Source organism: Tursiops truncatus, chromosome 7, assembly GCF_011762595.2.
Source record: "Tursiops truncatus isolate mTurTru1 chromosome 7, mTurTru1.mat.Y, whole genome shotgun sequence".
NCBI lineage: Eukaryota > Metazoa > Chordata > Mammalia > Artiodactyla > Delphinidae > Tursiops > Tursiops truncatus.
Window position 1 is genome coordinate 26,745,811 of NC_047040.1, and position 18,590 is coordinate 26,764,400.

General features: G+C 41.1%; 1 protein-coding gene across 3 annotated transcripts in view; it reads right to left on the minus strand.

Annotated features, from left to right (window-relative positions):
• UNC80 (unc-80 homolog, NALCN channel complex subunit) overlaps positions 1 to 18,590 on the minus strand; it is a 238,834-nt gene that overhangs the window by 23,676 nt on the left and 196,568 nt on the right. For all 3 annotated transcript variants that reach the window (XM_019938890.2, XM_033860390.1, XM_019938888.3), the window contains 9 exons: positions 15,932 to 16,102; positions 12,426 to 12,518; positions 10,987 to 11,022; positions 10,414 to 10,632; positions 5,764 to 5,964; positions 3,484 to 3,607; positions 2,404 to 2,529; positions 1,040 to 1,163; positions 64 to 270 (listed from right to left, as the gene is read on the minus strand). In XM_019938890.2, coding sequence (XP_019794449.1) covers positions 64 to 270; positions 1,040 to 1,163; positions 2,404 to 2,529; positions 3,484 to 3,607; positions 5,764 to 5,964; positions 10,414 to 10,632; positions 10,987 to 11,022; positions 12,426 to 12,518; positions 15,932 to 16,102 — 1,301 coding nt within the window. The remainder of the gene's footprint in view (positions 1 to 63; positions 271 to 1,039; positions 1,164 to 2,403; positions 2,530 to 3,483; positions 3,608 to 5,763; positions 5,965 to 10,413; positions 10,633 to 10,986; positions 11,023 to 12,425; positions 12,519 to 15,931; positions 16,103 to 18,590) is intronic.

Here is an 18,590-nt window from a genome sequence, read left to right on the forward strand (position 1 = left end):
TCTATTTCTCTATCTATCTATCTACCTATCTATCTACCTACCTATCTAGAGAGAAGTACCCACCCAAGTATGCTGCTTGGCTGGTGGACTCTGCCAGCCCTTCCCTGCGCAGGTCTTTGCCTGCATCCCCGGGGGTGGAGCAGTGAGCGGGGGAGCTCTCCAACATGAAGCTCTTGCTTCTGGACGTGCTGATGATCCGTGGAGGCAGGAGCACATTAATGACTGTCTGCAGTAGCAGCTGCACCTCAGGCTGCTCCAGCCATGGGCTGTCTGCCGGGCAGAGTTTGTAAGGAGGAAGTGGAAAGAAAAGCAAGTCACAAGGTAAACTTTCCACGTTAGACACAGAAAAATTCAGCTCTTTCTCCAATTCCAAACTAGAACACCCTAGAAATTCGAGTGCCTTCCCCACCAAGTACAGCTTCTCCTATGGACAGAAGCAGCGCTCCTGGTACTGGGTGTCTCCTCCGTAGTCAGCACCCAAGGGTCCCTGCTCTTAGCCAAATCTCCCGCTTACCATTTCAATCTCTTTTCTGTTTATTTTTTTCTGCTCAAATACTCATAATGCACTGTCTTTATGTTTGAGATAAACTTTTCCTAAAAGAAAAAATCCCCCAAGAAGTAAGAGTAATGAAAACATATTGGAATTTAGTGACAGTGGCAGGATTTACACTAAACCTAGTGTCAGTAGGTTATCCAGTCCATTCTCTGTCAATTCACATCATCCTGTACTTCAGTTAATACCATTTTCTTTTTTTTTTTTTTTAATACCATTTTCTTAATTGAAACAATGCTCTCCTGATTTTTGCTGCACTGAAATGCTTTTAAATAGGATGTATCTTCTAGGTGGAGCAGAGACAGTCTTGACCAAGGGCAGCTAAACTGAAAAGAAAGAAAAACTCTTATTTCCTAAGATACCCTTGTTTAAATCATTCAGATCAACTTCAATGACGGCCTTCATGGGAAAAGGAAGAAATAACAGCCTGACACTTAAGAAAACACAACAACAATGATAAGTTTCCTTTAGTTAAATTAATCAGACCTTTGCTTCCAGATCCTACTGTGAGCACAAATGGGATGAGCAGATTTAAAAGCATCCCCTCCCTTCGCTCTTGATTGGTGAATGGGGAGATCACATGACTTAAAGGAAAATCTTCTTTTAAAGCCTGTGCAGCAATAATAGAAAAAAAGATTAATGGACCCCCTCACCCATTCAGTCTGTTTGTTTTTACACAGCATGGAGGAGACGGGGACTCCCTGATGGCTGCCCCTGCAAACTAGGAGTTCAACTGTCATCTGTGCAGCATCCCAGATTCACCCCAAACCGATACTTTACCATTTGTTTGACATAATGGAGAGCTATATACCTAAAAAACAGCAACATCTTGAATATCAAATGAAAAATCATGACACTTATAGTCTGGTACAAAAACAACCGCACTTCCCCATTCATTTTATCCATGTGTCCACCAATAAATATCATAGTGACCAAAGAAAAGGAGAACTTGCCACCTGCTCCATTGGGGAGTTATTTAAAAATCCTCTCCCCTGTATAAGACCTTCTTCAAGCCAGAAAGCAACAGACAATATAAAAAGAAATAAATGATCTCTGTATATGTGTTGTCAAAATGTATCACTTTAGGGATGTCTTTATTTCCCTTCTGCCTGGTAGCCACAGCGCTTGCTTAATCTCTTTTCCATCATCTAACCATTCTCTGGACAATGGACCATCAAGCTTGGTTGTCAGATAATGGATGGGTCGGTTATCCATTTACAGCCATTCTTTACTTCCCATTGGTCAGAAAGCTTTCTGGTGATTTATCACTCTTTAAAGTTAGGTGACACACAGAAATAGGCAGGGGAATTGGCATTCTATACTTTTTTGCTTTGGGAATGATTATTTTAATTTTAGGAAATAAAAGAAGTGGGAGAAAAATGATTAAAAAAAGCACCCGCAATATTCAGCCCACAACCATTAAAGAAAATTAAGATATTCAAAGTCTAGTAATAATATTTGAATTTTTTTACTGCAATTCTTTCTGCAAATAATTTAAAACCGGACTTTGAACATTACTGCCTCCTTTAATTAACAATTGTGAGCTGATTATCTGTGAACCATTATTTTCCTAAGGTACTGACACACGTTTTAAACGACGGAAGCGGCTCCTGACGTTGTGGCAGGACTAAATGACTCTGCTATTTTTGAGATCTCAAGAAGAATTACAGAAGCACAACTTTAGGACCAAGCTCAGGGCTGAAGCTCCAGAACTGTAAAAGTCTGGAGATGTTTACACTTCTGTTTCACAGATTTTGCCCAGCCTTTGCAGAAAAATAAAAGAGAACACCATGATCAGGTGCCTCAACCAGCAACGTAATGAGCGTGACAAACAGGTAAGGCAGTCACACCTGTATCTGCAATGCTACAAGCCGGACAACAGCTGTGCTGAAGGGCAGAGGTGGTGAGAGATAAGGGCTGAGATGAAGAAGGGGTAATCCATCAGCAACACTGGAGGGTCCTACCACTCCCATCACCTGAAATACAAACAGAGCACATGACCAGCCTTGACTATTGCAATTTCATGCAACTGTAGTAAGGGAGTCTCAGTCAATGATAATAAAAATAATGATAATGATAATAAAAAATTCGAAGGTTGGGCATGTTACTTTCAATCTGTTCGTGTTGCCTTCTTCTGAAGGCAAGTAATGTCTGGAGTCAGATCAAACGATTACACTGGATTCAGCCAAGGTTTTGTAGAATGTTGCTCATAACTATGTAAATAATGAGAGATGAACCCAAAACTGTTCTAAGCAGGAGACTGGACATACTTACTTGTGGACTCAAAGGAATGCAATCAACATTCTTTGATGGAGCAAATACCGACAACGATGATGATGGCAAGAGCGCTACTTGTGCTAGGCATTCCAGCTACAGATTTATTGCTCAATTAGCTAAGCAGCAGATTCTATTCAATGAAATGCTCTACCATGGTTTCCACATTGTACAAAACCTTGTCAGGACCAGACTCTAGATATTACGTAACTGATAAAAAATTTTTTGTTTTCCTGTAAATCCTAGACTGGCCAACCCATAATGTGATTTTTCACTAAGAAAGAAAGAAAAATCCTCTTTGCATTTTAATCTCCCCCACCCCAGACTACTTCGACTTCTAGCCAATTGTGCAGTCTCCCGCCACCCCACTCTCCAACTGGCAGCCCTCAACTCTCAGCGCAACTTGAAGAGGTCAATTGTCAAAGTAGTGCATGGGAAGCAGCACACCAAAATCCCATCTGTAGAGGGATGGGCCCCTTGATCTCCCCACACACTACCTTGAAATGTACCTCACTATTTTCAGTGTCACCTGAGCCGTCTGTTTTCATGGGTAGGTGTGTAGGTAGATAGGTTGACCTGTAAATCTTCAATTCAGAGAAATCAATAGCAGAGTTAAATTTTGTAAAGTTTCATAAGATTGCCACTTGGCTACTCACCAGATTGACACAGACATTGATCAGTGACCTAAGGTGAGGCAGGAAGGATATGATTGGCTGCCTCTGAAGTGTCAAACAAACCCCTTCAATCAAATTGCTGGCAGGCTCCCACTCAACCTGTCGCCTGGAATACAATATAGGAGCCATTAGCAGCGTGGCTCCCTTCTGGAGACTGTCTGAAACGAGTGAATGAGACAGTGATTCTGACGCCATCTAAGACAGGATGGGTGTCTGAGACAACAAAATGCTTCAGAGGGGAGGAAGTTTACCCACGTTGTTCCAAAAGTACAGAGCACATTAGGGAGGGAAGAGGATACTGAAAACGTAGCAGAGGCACTCCTGCCCCACTCGACTAATGAGACAAAATCTATTGAAGAAAAAACAGAGATGATGAATGGGTGGCATTTCAAGTTTCCTGGTTTTAACTATGAGAGAGGGTATGAGACTACCATTTTAGGAAACCCATCATAGGAGTCATTACTCCCAGTAGAACTAATTTGACTATAGGCTGTGTTTCTGAAATGTTTTTTTATCAGACTACAGTTGATCTCATCAGCTTTTATACCAGACTGATACTAATTAGATTTATATGGCTTAACTCTTGCCAAAAAGATGGCATTAGAGGAAAACAGTCTATTTAAAAAGTGTTCTTTCTTTGCCTCCTAAAAAATGATATTTTGGGGCTACATTCTATGGTAGTATAAATGGTGGTATACATAACCCAATGAGATGAATATGAGATTTTCTGTAATAGAAGACAATCTGGTCTGTAATTGTCTCCGTACTGAAGAGTCGTTTCTGTGGCCCCCTAAATAAACAAGTTGGGCTTTACTGAGATCAATGCTATTTCCTGGAAATAATTTCTAAGCTTATATTGCCTACCAAATTGAAATCTCTACAATGACAAAATGGAAACGTTCATACATGAGGCTATGTTGACATTCCTGATGCTCAAGTAACCTACAGGTTAGGTTCAGTCAACATTTCTCTTGTTGAACTGAGATCACCTGAAGAAATTAAATCCAAGGCAACCCCAAATTCACAGTATGCACACCAAGAAAATTGCCTACAATTAATCAAGTCTATGAGTTTATCCAGACGTCTACTTTTAGGAAACTGCTGTTCTTTGTAATGGGTTTAGTTATATGACAAATGAGCTAGCCTATGGAGATGTTAACATCTTTAGAAGAAACGTTATTTTAACACACCCTCGTGAGATTTATAAGACTGGCCATTTGCCAATAGGCACAGATGTTCCACTGGGACCACTAAAGAAAATAGGAGTGCTTTAAGGATACTCATTTCTATGCTACTAAAATAAATAACCTTGAAATAACATATAGGCATCCATCATCACGGTAGAAAAGAATATAGGAGCAAACTGTCCATTATTAGAATAAAATCTTTCAATTTCTTTTTAATAAATTCAACAGCTTCTGATGGCTGCATAAATGAAAAGAGCACAGGATAAAACCTGGAAAAGTTCTGACAAATTGAACAGTAAATGCTACAGATTCTTGGGCAAGAGTTGCATTGATTGGGGGTTTAGTTTAACAGGACAGAAAATGGTCTCACTAACCCAAAGTGGAAATTTCCAAACTAGTGGGTTTATTAGCATTTATCAATTGATGTATCTTCCCACTGTGGCTATAGGTTTCCAAACTGGGCTCAGAACTCCAGGTAGCCTGGTTCGGAGGCGTCTGCTCACAGAAAGGCTACCAACTGATATTTCAGGCCACTGAGTGGAGGGTAAGTGGCAATAACATTGATTTAGTACCACCTGAATTAGGTGAAAAGGTGAAGATTAGGTATTTGTTATCAACCCTGAGAGCTCTTTAGCTGCTGCTTCGCTGATTATTGTAAAGCTTGGCATTTCTATAAACTGGTACCTAAAATACTATGTTAAATACACATTTTTGAACATCAAGCTAATTTTTCTTCTCTCCTTAGTTGTTTAATTTATAAGGCATAGCTTGCCTTACTTTAAAAGGAATTGAAGGATACACATTGAATTTCTTATGTGTGTCAGATAAGGAACCTGATAGCTAAGAAGTGAATAGATTTTTCAAGATAAATATAGTTTTTTGAAGAATATGTTATTTCCTCAAAATATAGACCCTGCTATTTATGCTTTCGTATACCTGATTAGCTCTGCACATATAACCAATCGAACACTTCTGAGCCATTCATTCAACTGCGGATTGATCCACCACCTTCACAAATGACAAACTTGAAGTTTGAAGCTTGTAATACCAACAGCTGACTAGGAGGCCTCCTCACCTCAAAGTAGGCATCTTATGAATTTTGTTGAACATCCTATCCAATCTCTTTAAAATGAGGATAAGGGCCGGCCTCACTGCCTCGGCGGTCCAGTCGGTGATAGGGAGCATCTCCATGATGTAGCGTCGAAGCCCACGGCTCTCCATTGTCTGGGTGTCGTATGGTGCCAACTTCAGAAGGGAGTGTGCAATTTCTGCCAACCTAAAATGTTTTGTTTTGTTTTTAAAGAATAAGCTTAGAAAGCCACCATGAGAATTTTCCCACACAGCATCATGCTAATCACCCTCCTTCCAGCACACTGACTCCCTAAACTGGGAACATTCTGCCACATTATCTCATAACTTGTAAATAAACGTTTTAAAAAACAAACCTGGACACAATAAGGCCCATACTTTTTAGTTGGTTGATATATCTCTTAAGTCTTTTCAATTTGTAGGTTCCCCCTCTTCTGCTCTTGTTTTGACATCTAGTAATTTATTTGTTGGAGAGATTAGCTGTTGGTCCTGTAGCATTTCCTGCACTCTGGATTTTGCTGATTGAATCTCCATGGTGTCATTTAAGTTATCCTATTTCTCCTGTACGTAATTCAATTGGTAGTTAGATCCAGGGGCTAGATCAGATTAGGTTTTGATTTTCTGATATGTGTCCTTCATAGGCGATGTGTACTTTCCTCAGGACGTACGTGATTCCCAGCTGTCACTCTTCATGATGTCAGTGGCTACTAGTGAGCACTGCACAGACTCCTCAACTCATTAGAAGTAGTACAATGGTAATATTGTATCGTTCCTTTTTTTCCATGTATTAACTATAGCATTTTAATAAGAAGTCCTTTTGATTACTCCAAGAGAGACAGGACAAATGCTTAAAAAGAACTACAGTTTAAGAGCACCCCAGGTGATTCTGACAGGCACTCTGGTATAGGAATCAGAGCTAGGCCCTTGCCCCTCTACCACATGGATTGCTCTACAATTGCTCCGTGTGACTAGTGCCATGGATGGAGGATTCACCACTGCATGAGGCAGCTCATTCCATCTTTGGACATCCACACTGTGAAAAGCTCTCCTCATATTAGGTCCCCAAATTCCCTCAATATTTTCCTATGAGGCTTCATCTGGAAGCATGAATTCAATCCATCTTCTCCATGGCAACCCTTCACTATCAACAGTCACTGTCTCTTCATCCCCACTCATACTCTCTCCAGACTGAACATACACCTTGTCCTTCTAGAAACTGTGTGTGAGTGTGTGTGTTTTAAAGAAATCGTTTTAAACAGTCTTCACACTCTTTTGTTTATCTCTTTCTCACAAATGTGCCATGCAGAAAATAATGCTTTACTTTTCAGGTCGTTTGATTGACAGATACAAGTATATGTATATACACATATTTCTTGGTGTACAGCGCAATGATTTGACTCACATACATCATGAAGTGACCACCACAACAAATCTAGTATATACACAGATTTCTTTTCCCTTGTTATCTTGTAGGTAACCTTAAGAAATGCTAGAGAAATAACTGATCTATTTCAAGCTTGAAAACAATACTTAGAGTTGGATTTGTGTCATCTGATGGATTATTAACTGAATTTCTCTCATCTCTGGTCATGTTACAAAATGAATATGCTTCCAGCATAAAACAAAACTTTCCTTTAATACAGTCTTTGCTGTACTATCACATGAAAATCTTGAGAACACAGGGAGAGACGGAGGGGGAGAAAGGAAAGAGGGAGAGTTGGAGAGAGGTGGGCGAGGGGGGAGAGAGAGAAAAATTCGTTTGCAGAGCTTACTGTCCTGCTATTCTGCTGCTGTGGCAGCTTTGGTCTGAGAAAATGAGGTAATAAATTCCTTTAGGGTAGAAACTCTATCTAATCAAGAATGTTTTACTTGAGAGCCTTGCAGCCAATCATAACTTCTGCAAATGCAGGGGTACAGATTGCCTCAACACTCCTTCTTGGCTCCTTGATTCAAATCGAGTACTTCTTGCAATTATCTCCTCTATCTTTTATATCGTCCCATTTCTTTTTAAAAAAAAAAAATCATGGATACTATCCTTGATGGATACTATCTATTCTTAGGACTTTAAATACTACCTATAGGTCCCCAATTCTAAAATTTATATATTTAGCTCTGACTTTGACATACAGCCAAATGTGTACTTGATTTACAAAAGAAAACCTTAACTATACCCTGTGCTTTGGTGTAGGGTCAAAACATGTGGAACTCAGCAAACTCTGTTTGGCCAGAGAACGTGACGGGTCCATTTTTATTGAGAGCTGGTGTGAAATAGCATGAACAGAGGAGATGTCGTCTAAACAGTCCCTGGCATTAAAAAATTCTGCCTACCTTCCCATAGATCCAGGCCATGAAATAACTGTGCTCATACAGGTTACTCTTGCTGAATTGCATCGTGACGTTCTGCAGCTTTTGGTACCTCCAGGCATCCAGTCACGTGAGACTGGCCCTTTACCTGTGATGGGATGTTGGTGAGGCTGCTGCCCATCACTCTGCTCTTTCCTTTCAACATGCCTCAACCAGGAGATACTTCTTGTTCTTCATATTTCAAAAAGGGGATTTTGCTTTACCAAAAAAACCTAGTTGTGTGTTTTATCTTATTGACACTATGATTTTATGATCAGCCATTTCTCCCTGTTGTTTTGATAACTCAGAAGCCCAAAGTCAAATTTACAGTTCATCAATAGTATCTACTGTGATAAAATCACGTAGGTTTCCCATGCTAATCTTATCATAAACTATTTCCCTGCTAATTTTTCACATTGTTTCGACTCTCTAATTTGTAAATTGTATCCCTTTGCATCATATAATTTTCTGAGTTGCCTCAAGTACTTGGTAAAATAATAAACACATAAATACATGTGATATATAGTGCTTGCAACACCGCATTCTGTATTCTTACGTGTGCCTCACGTATTGAACTGTGATCATGTTGAGGACTAGGGCTTTATTTCACATCCCCAGTGTCTAGGACAGCATGTGGATCTTTCTCATTAGCGTTAGCATCTATTGAGCCCTAGATCCGTGCCAGGCACAGAGCTAATCATTTGAACTCCTAGAGCTCATTTAACCTTTAATAGGGTTTGACCTCTAGAGGGAGCTCCAGGCCTCTCTAACTCATGCTCTCCCCTCTCTCCAAATGCCTTGGGTGTAGATACAGATATACATAAGACAGGTACTAACCCATTATCATGATTTCTCCCCTCCCCTCCCCCCACTTTTCACTCGCTCTCCTATCTTTCAGGAATCTTTTCCCCTTTCTCCCACAAAATGTCTGTCAATAGTAGTGATTCTCTGACTCTGGGAATGTGATGTACAATTACTCAGATCAGCTAGTCATTATCAGGAGGAAAGGAGGGGAGATGACCTGAATGGAGCACGGAGTTACTATGGCAACAGAAGCCTAACACTTCAAACTTTCCTCGCCTTTCCCAGTGCAGGAGCTGAAATTCTTAGTGCAAAATAAGTTCTTCCCCCTCACAGCACAGCAGGGAGTGTGAACACATGTGATGCTCTAGACTTCTGGGTGTGTGCCAGTAACTCAGAGAATGTGAAATCAGTCTGGAGGATAAAGAGCCTGTGTTCTCCAGACATTTCTGGCTTCTCATTTTCCCTCACTTAGTACTTTCTAAATTTTTCGAGGAATCATTTTAAGAAAAAAAAGAGACGATAATCAGGAAATTGGTGTGTTTTGCCAAATTGCAATGTTATTGCTGAAAGGCTAGAACTTAAGCCTACCTTTAGTTTTACAGATATACTAAACTTTCCAAGTGAATATTTTGTTACCAATGGAATTTTCCTTTCAAGGAATTTTTATGATGCTTTAAAAACTGTTACAAATCTAAATAGAAGATCATCTGGAATCATGTTCCTTTTAAGAATCTGAAAATACAGACACAGCCTTTATAGTTTGAAGCAACAAGTGACATGACATCTCCTTAGGAAGAAGGAAACATGAGTGCACAGAGATATAATTCTGGGGGCTCTCTCTGACATACCAGGAGTACACATTTTTAAAGGATGACTGGCCTCATCTAGTGCAGAATTTTTACCAGGACACTTTTTCGAAACGTTGGAAGGCTATCATGCACAACATGTATATAAGGGATCTCAGACTCAACCAAAGTGTGGCTCCGAGTTAAAACTGCTCCTTCCCTGCAGGCCCCTCACTGAGTCCTCAGATAGTGTAGCGGCAGAGCAAGTCCTCAAGCAGAAAGTAGCTGTGCATTTTTTTGTGTAAAATAAGAGAGAGGGGACATTGGATTCTTGTGAAAAATTAGAATTTGTGCAGTAAAGAGCATGTGGAAGAAAGCTACTTCCCTATGAATTCAGGTGATGCAATCTCCCTTTCACTCTCTTTTATTAAGGAGCAAATATATCAACTGGGCTTTTCCGTCTTTAAGAACATTTCCCCCTGTCCACGCTAAGATCCTTTTCCACAGACTTAACATCTATTTTCCCAGAGGGCCCTGTTTGATGTGCATCCAAGCTACAGGAGACCAATCAATTTCAGCCAGTTTCAAGTTTTTATCCTGCCCCACATTTATCCCCCCACTGCATACACCCCCTCCCCAACCCCCTCCAGACATCCGGCCCAAGCTGTGTGCACACTCAGGGGCAGAGACAATGAGGACAGTACCTCATGTGGGACTTCACGTCCAACAACTCCAGGGCAGTGACCCGCGGTTCCCCGGCCAGGTTTTGCAAGATCTTCAGCCTGGGCCCGCAGTGCTTGTAGAACTCCGTGCAGATGTTCAGCAGCGACTCCCGGGGTCTTCTGAACTCCTCCCGAGCAAGCCGTTCATCTAGTTCCTCTCTGGGAAGGCCCTGCCCTTCCTCCAGTAAGTGCAGGTTTTCTCTGGGGAGTTATAAAAGTTTAACTGGGGGTCTGGGAAGGTGTACGGGGGGCAACTATGAGAGGAAGGTATTACACTGAAGAAAAATATGATGCCTTAGATTACATGCAAGTTAATGAAGCAGCAGGGTGGGGCCTAGGAGAACCTTATCGGAAGGATCGAGAAAGTTCATCATCCTGCAAGAGACTGTCATCCCAAACTGCAGTGGCTTTCCATTAGCCACTTCCTGAGGATTTATGCAGAAGTGGGATGCCATGCCTGAATGAAAAGAAAGCTGACGGAACCATAACCCAGCTCACAAGGCAAATTATCACAAGATGACAAAATTAGTACAAAATTAGGTTGTCTTTCTGTACCTGATAAAGTGCAGTTTGGCGCCTTGTTCCTGGTACCTGGGAGTCAGAAAAACAGTCTGCGTAACTATCAGAGTAAGAGCAGGGGCCCTGTGGTGGGGCCTCTTGACGGCTTTTTCTTATGAGAAGCCTTTGAAGTTACACATTTTGGTAAGCTCCCTAATACACACATGCTAATCCTAAAATATAAAATCTTGATCTTTCATTTGCCTACCACATATGCTGCAACTATAGCTGCCACGAACGCCGTTCCACTGCCAGATAATTTGTAGAAAGACAGATACTCTAAAAACACACACAAACTCATGGAATGCGGTCAAATGAAGGAAATTTTGGAAAACTTTCAAGGTGAGGTGAATCTAAGTTGCAGTTTTAACATCATGTGCTATATTTTAGGAAGAAATATGGCTGACTTCCTTTCAGTTCTAGAGACTTCTTGCTTTATGAGTGATGGGTAAGAGGACTTTAGAAACCCTCTTTCTCTGGGCACCTTTCATCTAGTGTTGAACATAGCTCAGTAAGCTTAGAGAAAACCCCTAAATATCCCTTAAACTCATTACTCAAAACCCATATAATCATTTTCCCCTAATGTGAGAAATTGAGGTAACACTATCACATCAGATAATTTATATCTGATGTAATAGTTTGGAACTTATTTCATTTTTAACATAAATATATGATAAGCAGGGAATTTACATAAATAATGATATATACTTAAAAATGTGCTTCAGAGAAAATAGAAAATTATTCAGTTTTTCCTTATAATCTCTGCTAATTACTCCATACTGGGAAAAGAGAACTTTCTCCCTAGCTGATTTTGGGTTTGCTGTGTCTTAAAATCTTCCTTGGAGGAGGAAGCTAATTAAACTTTTATTTTTGTCTCAGAGTACCTAGAGGTTAACCCAGGGAGAATGAAGTAAAGTATTAACTAGTGCAGCCAGTGTCTGAGTTGCACCAAGAGGGAAGGTGATTAAGTCAACAACCGTGAAAGCATCAGTTAAGGGGCTAAGTCAAAGCTTGGATGAAATGTCTGTAGAAAATCTGTCCAGATGAAAGAAAGGTGACTCTGCACAACTGCCCTGGAATGAGAAGCCACCTCCTGATTATTATTGTTTCCTTTGCCTTTTTCTTGGAGGCAAGTGAAACAACACTGGAATAGTTCAAAGACCACCCAGGAGGCAGAGAACATCTTGCATGTTCACACAAACAAATGGACATAAATGCCACTTTCTGAAGGTGGCTTACTTCTCTTCATTTACAAAGGTGACAACTGCAAAAAAAGCCTAGGTGTTTTCGTGTAACTCTCAACTCTCACCTTCTTCTCTTTTCCTTGGAGATTTTCACGCTCAATATCGACTATTTTCAGGATTCCTTTCACTCGCAACAGCTGAGATTCAGGTTGTACGACATTGAGAGACCACAGAATAAAGCCAGTGAATTACCTGGTAGTCACCCCAGACGACATGGTGTGGTTGGCTGTGGTGGCCCCTTTATGACCCTGGTCACACCTGCTCATCTGGGGGGCCGTCATGGGCCTGCAACAACAGTAACAAAACCACAGAAGTGGAGACACTTATGAAACCCTCAAGTTACTGCAGCTCACACAAGCTTGAAGCTAGAAGCTTACAAAGACTTTGGCCTTTTCTGTCACACTCCCCTGCTGAGTCTGTCCTGGAAGGCACTTTAAAGGGAACACTGATTCCCAAGGGTCTATAAGCTCACCACGATTTAAGGTCTTTCATTTCTTGGTCCTGAGTAATAAACAAGTACTCTTCAGACCAGACATTCATGAAATCAGACTTCTAAGTCTGTGCTGATTAAGGGAGTTAAGAGTTCATTTTTTCAATTCCACAGGTACCAGGAAGTTAGCCATTCTAGACAGTAAAAAAAAAAGATAAGGGTGTACATATCATTTGGGCCACCTGCTCCATAATCAATCACTCTGTTTTTCTGAGAAACTATCAAACAAGGAAAGAATCTTTCTAGCCAAAGTTAGACCTAAGTCTGTGTCTTTATTCCTGTCGTAGAGAATGGAGTTGAGGACACGGGGACGGGGAAGGGTAAGCTGGGACGAAGGGAGAGAGTGGCATGGACTTCTATATACTAACAAATGTAAAATAGCTAGCTAGTGGGAAGAAGCCACATAGCACAGGGAGATCCGCTCGGTGCTTTGTGTCCACCTAGAGGGGTGGGATAGGGAGGGTGGGAGGGAGACTGCAAGAGGGAGGAGATATGGGGATGTATGTATACGTATAGCTGACTCACTTTGTTATACAGCAGAAACTAACACACCATTGTAAAGCAATTATACTCCAATAAAGATGTTAAAAAAAAATTGTACCTAAGACTACCCAGGGAAGTGAGTAAATTAGTATCTATTGTTAAGTCAGTAATTTATTATAGATGCTAAGAAACAGGTTCAAATGAGCTCATATATAGGTAAACTGCGTCTGTGTCATCTGTGACGTGGAAAGGAAGATAAGCCCTTTCAAAGCAATTGCTTACACGAACTCTTTAAAGCTTGCTTTTGTCATGCTCATTTTCTGTATGCTGGTTGTGGCTGGAGAGTAACCTTTAAAAATCGCCCCAGACCGTCTCTTCGGTGCCTTTGCTGTAGGGGGCAGCATTTAAAGCTAGCCCCAAGACCTTCCCCCCACTGCCCCACTGGTGTTACTCCCATTATCACGCTACATCATATGGCAAAAGGGAAACGATCTGGGTAGGCCTAATCTCATCACCGGCCCTTAAAAAGCAGAAAGTTTCTCTTGGGAGGGGCAGACAAATTTGAAGTCTGAGAAGGACTCAAGGCATCCCTGCTGGCTGGACAACTGCGGGGCCCTGTAAGAGGGAATACAAATGTCTTCCAACAGCAGAGAGTGGCCTCTGGCTGACGGTCAGGAAGGAAAGGGGACCTCAGACCTAAAGCGGCCTGGTGCTGGATTCTGCCAAAACCCTGAATGAGCTGAGAAGTGGATTCTCCCCCAGATCGTTCCAGTAAGAGCTCAGACCAACTGACATCTTGATTTTGGCCTTGCAAGACCCTGAGCCGACAGATCAGCTGAGCCTGCCCAGATTTCCGGCCTACAGAACCATGCGATGATAATAAACGCATTCAGTTTTAAGCCTCTCAGTTTGTGGTAATGTGCTATGCAACAATGGAAAACTAATACTGATACACTTGTAATATACTTGTTTCTGTGTTACTACCTATAGAACGGTTAATTTTTTTTCATGAGCAACTACATTAGGACTGTGGAAGCGAAGTGGTATTCTTCTCATTTTCTTTTCGTAAAAACAATGGAGCCAATTTTGTTGTGAATAATTACAGCCAGCCAATGAGGCTAGCCTTCCACTCCATCTTTTGAATATTAAATACATGGGAATATTTAAGGCCACAGAATTTCAAATGTCAGAGCTCCATCCATAACTCTTTGTGGAATTTTTGGTAAGGCAGTTTTGGAGAAGTTAATTGATGTATCCTTATAAAAGGGAATAGAAAGCATCAACACTGTGTACTGTAAAGAGAGAGAATCAAGTGGCCCTTGAAGGAAATTGACTGCTCTTCTCTCCTCTAGTCACAGGAAGGCACTAGTGACATAACCAGGTGGGTGCAGAAGGGAGGGTGTAAGTCACGTATTTCTCCTTGTAATGTTCTTCCCCCTCAGACTTTCAGGAAACCATCATCAAAGCACTGGGGGCTGTTTCTCACTGCAGTTTGTCACTGCTCCCTATTCCACTGCTTCCCATCCCTTCAGATTAGATGCACGCGGGCAGTTCAGCAGAGAGTCTACCCAAGGCTTTGGGCTATGTTGTGCTTGCCTCGGTTGGCAATGTAGTGCAAGATTAGGAACTAAACATAGGTTGAACTTAATGAATAACAATCTCACTCCCCCTCTCACTTGCTGGTGCACACTGGAAAAGTCCTCCCTGGACTGAGGGGTTGCAGCGAGTACCCTCACCAACTGAGCAAGATGGGGCTGGAGAAGTTGGTGCCTGTGACGGGAGTAAACCATAGAATTTTAGGCTAACAATGTGGCCAAATGGGATGGAGAAGCAAAGACATCGATGCAGAAAGACGGCTTCCCCACCTCCACCCGTGGGGAGGAACGTCTCCTTCCAGCTGATTTTAGATGACAATGGAAAAGGAAAGCCTATCACTATATAGTGTCCTGCATCTACCACCCCCACTCGCTCTATCCTTGGTACACAGACATCCCCCCGGCCCCGCTAATGCCCCCACCCGCCAACGCCTGCCCAGGCCTCATCTATCCAGCCCTTCCCTGACACAGGGCAGCTCAATTCCTCTGCTTCTGTACCCAAGAATCTGGTAAGAGGGCTAACTTCTTGGAACTTTGTTTAGGGCTGAACCCTGGTGTCAACTGACCTTTCCAATCCTAAATCCCTCAGTCCCCTCTCTCAGCACTCTTGAGTCCTGTCTGACAGAGAATCTATCAATTCTAGCATTAGAATAAAATTTTGTAGTTTATGTTTGTTATGTAGCTTCTGAAATTAAAGTAAAAATAAACCCAGCTCTTTACAAACAGGAAAATAATAAAAGAATGCTTAGCTGAAATTGCAGACATTTCATGTCTCGTAAAAAAAGAGCTAATAAAAACGTGGATCACATTTTCATATTCACTAAATTAGCCCTTTTACAAAAGATTTGTTTACTGCTGGGTTAAAACTGCCACAGAAGCTCGGCAAGCTACATGTAAATGTGTGTTTAGCAATCATGGTAGAATAATAATACTAACAATTATTATTGTCATCATCATTATTATTATTTAGAGTACTGAGCACTATTTATCTAAACAACTTAGGGAATGCTTGCAGTTTCAGCTGAGTTTGGATAAGTTATCTGTAAATAAAAACTGGGTTTTAGAGATTTTCATCTTTTTGGTGGATACATAGAGCTTATGGCTGTGGCTATTTCTGCCGATGGGATTACCTGGTGAGGACCTCTACGCTGTATAAAAGGGCCTGCAGGGATGTCGCAAGAGCAGCCATGGCGGCGATCTCCTCTCGGGCAGCGGGCCCTGTCTCCACTTGTGACGTTTGCCTCTTTAGCTTTTGTAGGTAACATGGCACCAAAGCTTCCAAGACCATCAGCATCTGAAGACTTTAATCAACAGATAGAAAACCAAATCACGTTTTTACACCCTACTTGATATTCTGGAGCATGGAGAAATGAAAAGCCTCTAGAGAGTTGGAAAACTCTGAATCCCCTTCCCACACCACCCAAGTCAAGAGTAATTAAAGCTGCTGGAAATATCTACCAACACTAATTAATTAGTTAATTAAGCACCGGATAAAAGGTGATAAAATTCTGCATTTAGGAAGAATATTATCTACTTGGGAGAGTTAGCATATATACAATTGGTTGAAAGAACAATAGAATGGTGACAGGCAGAGCTATTCAGTCAATCAGAGAAACAAGCTTCACAAAAATCAACAAAGCTTCCATTCAGTAATTTGTAACAAATCTGAGACAAAATAAAACCCTTCTTGGGCTTCCCTGGCGGCGCAGTGGTTGAGAGTCCGCCTGCCGATGCAGGGGACACGGGTTCGTGCCCCGGTCCGGGAAGATCCCACATGCCACGGAGCGGCTGGGCCCGTGAGCCATGGCCGCTGGGCCTGCGCGTCCGGAGCCTGTTGCCCCGCAACGGGAGAGGCCACAACAGTGAGAGGTCCGCGTACCGCAAAACAAACAAACAAACAAAATAAAACCCTTCTTTAGGAGTCTGGCTTCTTAAAGCTTAAGCAAGTTTACAGCAAGAGTCTGGTCTGGAAACAGTCACTGTGATACAGGTATGAAAATGGCTGCTTACTAGTGTGAATAATTTAAAAATTCAGCTATATTTTGCTATCAAGAGACATTAAATATAAGTATATAGAAATGTTGAAGGTGAAAGTAAGAGCAAACACCAAAAGAATGCTGATGTAACTATTATGTCAGACAAAACAGACTTCAAGGTAAGTTAAAGATGGAAATTTCATAATTGTAAAAGGACATATTACCAGACATCAGACTTTTTATAAAACTATCATAATTAAGACAGTATAATATTGGTGCAAGGATAGACAAATAGATATGTGAAACAGAATAAGGAGTCCAAAACAAATCCACAGATACTTGATTTATAACAAAGATGACACTGCAATGCAATGGGGAAAGGCTAGTCTTTTCTATAAATGGTGCTTGGGTCTATTGCCTATTAGATACCTCTATGGGAAAAATAAACTTTGGTCCTTACTTTACACCATACCAAAATTAATTCCAGATGGCTTGTTAATCTAAATGTTAAGATAAAAACAAAGAAGCACCTAGCATATAAGGGGATCTATTCATAACCTTGGGTTAGCCAAGATTTCATAAGAGGACACAGAAAGCACTAAAAAATAGGAAAAAGGTGATACATTGGACTGTATTAAAATGAAGAGCTCTGTTCATCAAAAGACAACCTTTAGGGGAGTAAGATTATAAACCACAGAGTAAGAGATGTTATTTGAAATACAAGTAGCCAGTGGTGTGCTGGAATGGCTAAATAACCAGTCAAGAAGGCCTACTGGACAACCCTCAGGATGGGAGAAAATATTTGCAACTGAAGCAACTGACAAAGGATTAATCTCCAAAATATACAAATAGCTCATGCAGCTCAAGATCAAAAAAACAAACAACCCAATCAAAAACTGGGTGGAAGACCTAAACAGACATTTCTCCAAAGAAGACATACAGATGGCCAACAAACACATGAAAAGATGTTCAACATCACTAATTATTAGAGAAATGCAAATCAAAACTACAAAGCAGTATCACCTCACGCCTGTCAGAATGACCATCATCAAAATATCCAAAAACAACAAATGTTGGAGAGGGTGTGGAGAAAAGGGAACACTCTTACACTGTTGGTGGGAATGTAAACTGATGTAGCCACTATGGAGAACAGTATGGAGGTTCCTTAAAAAACTAAAAATAAAACTACTATATGACCCAGCAGTCCCACTACCAGGCATATACCCAGAGAAAACCATAATTCAAAAAGATACACGCACCCCAAGGTTCACTGCAGAACTATTTACAGTAGTCAGGACATGGAAGCAACCTAATTGTCCATCAACAGAGGAATGGATAAAGATGATGTGGTACATATATACGCTGGAATATTATTCAGCCATAAAAAGGAACGAAATTGGATCATTTGCAGAGATGTGGACAGACTTAGAGACTGTAAGACTTCACTTCATACAGAGTAAAGTAAGAGAGACAGAGAAAAACAAATATTGTATATTAACACATATGTGGAATCTAGAAAAATGGTATAGATGTTCTTATTTGCAAAGCAGAAATAGAGACACAGACATAGAGAACAAACGTATGGATACCAAGGGGGAAGGGGGGGACGGGATGAACTTGGAGATTGGGATGGGATTAACAGATATACACTACTGATATTATGTGTAAAATAGATAACTAATGAGGACCTACTGTATAGCACAGGGAACTCTACTCAATGCTCTGTGGTGACCTAAATGTGAAGGCAATCCAAAAAAGAGGAGGTATATGTATAGCTGATTCACTTTGCTTTACAGCAGAAACTAACAACATC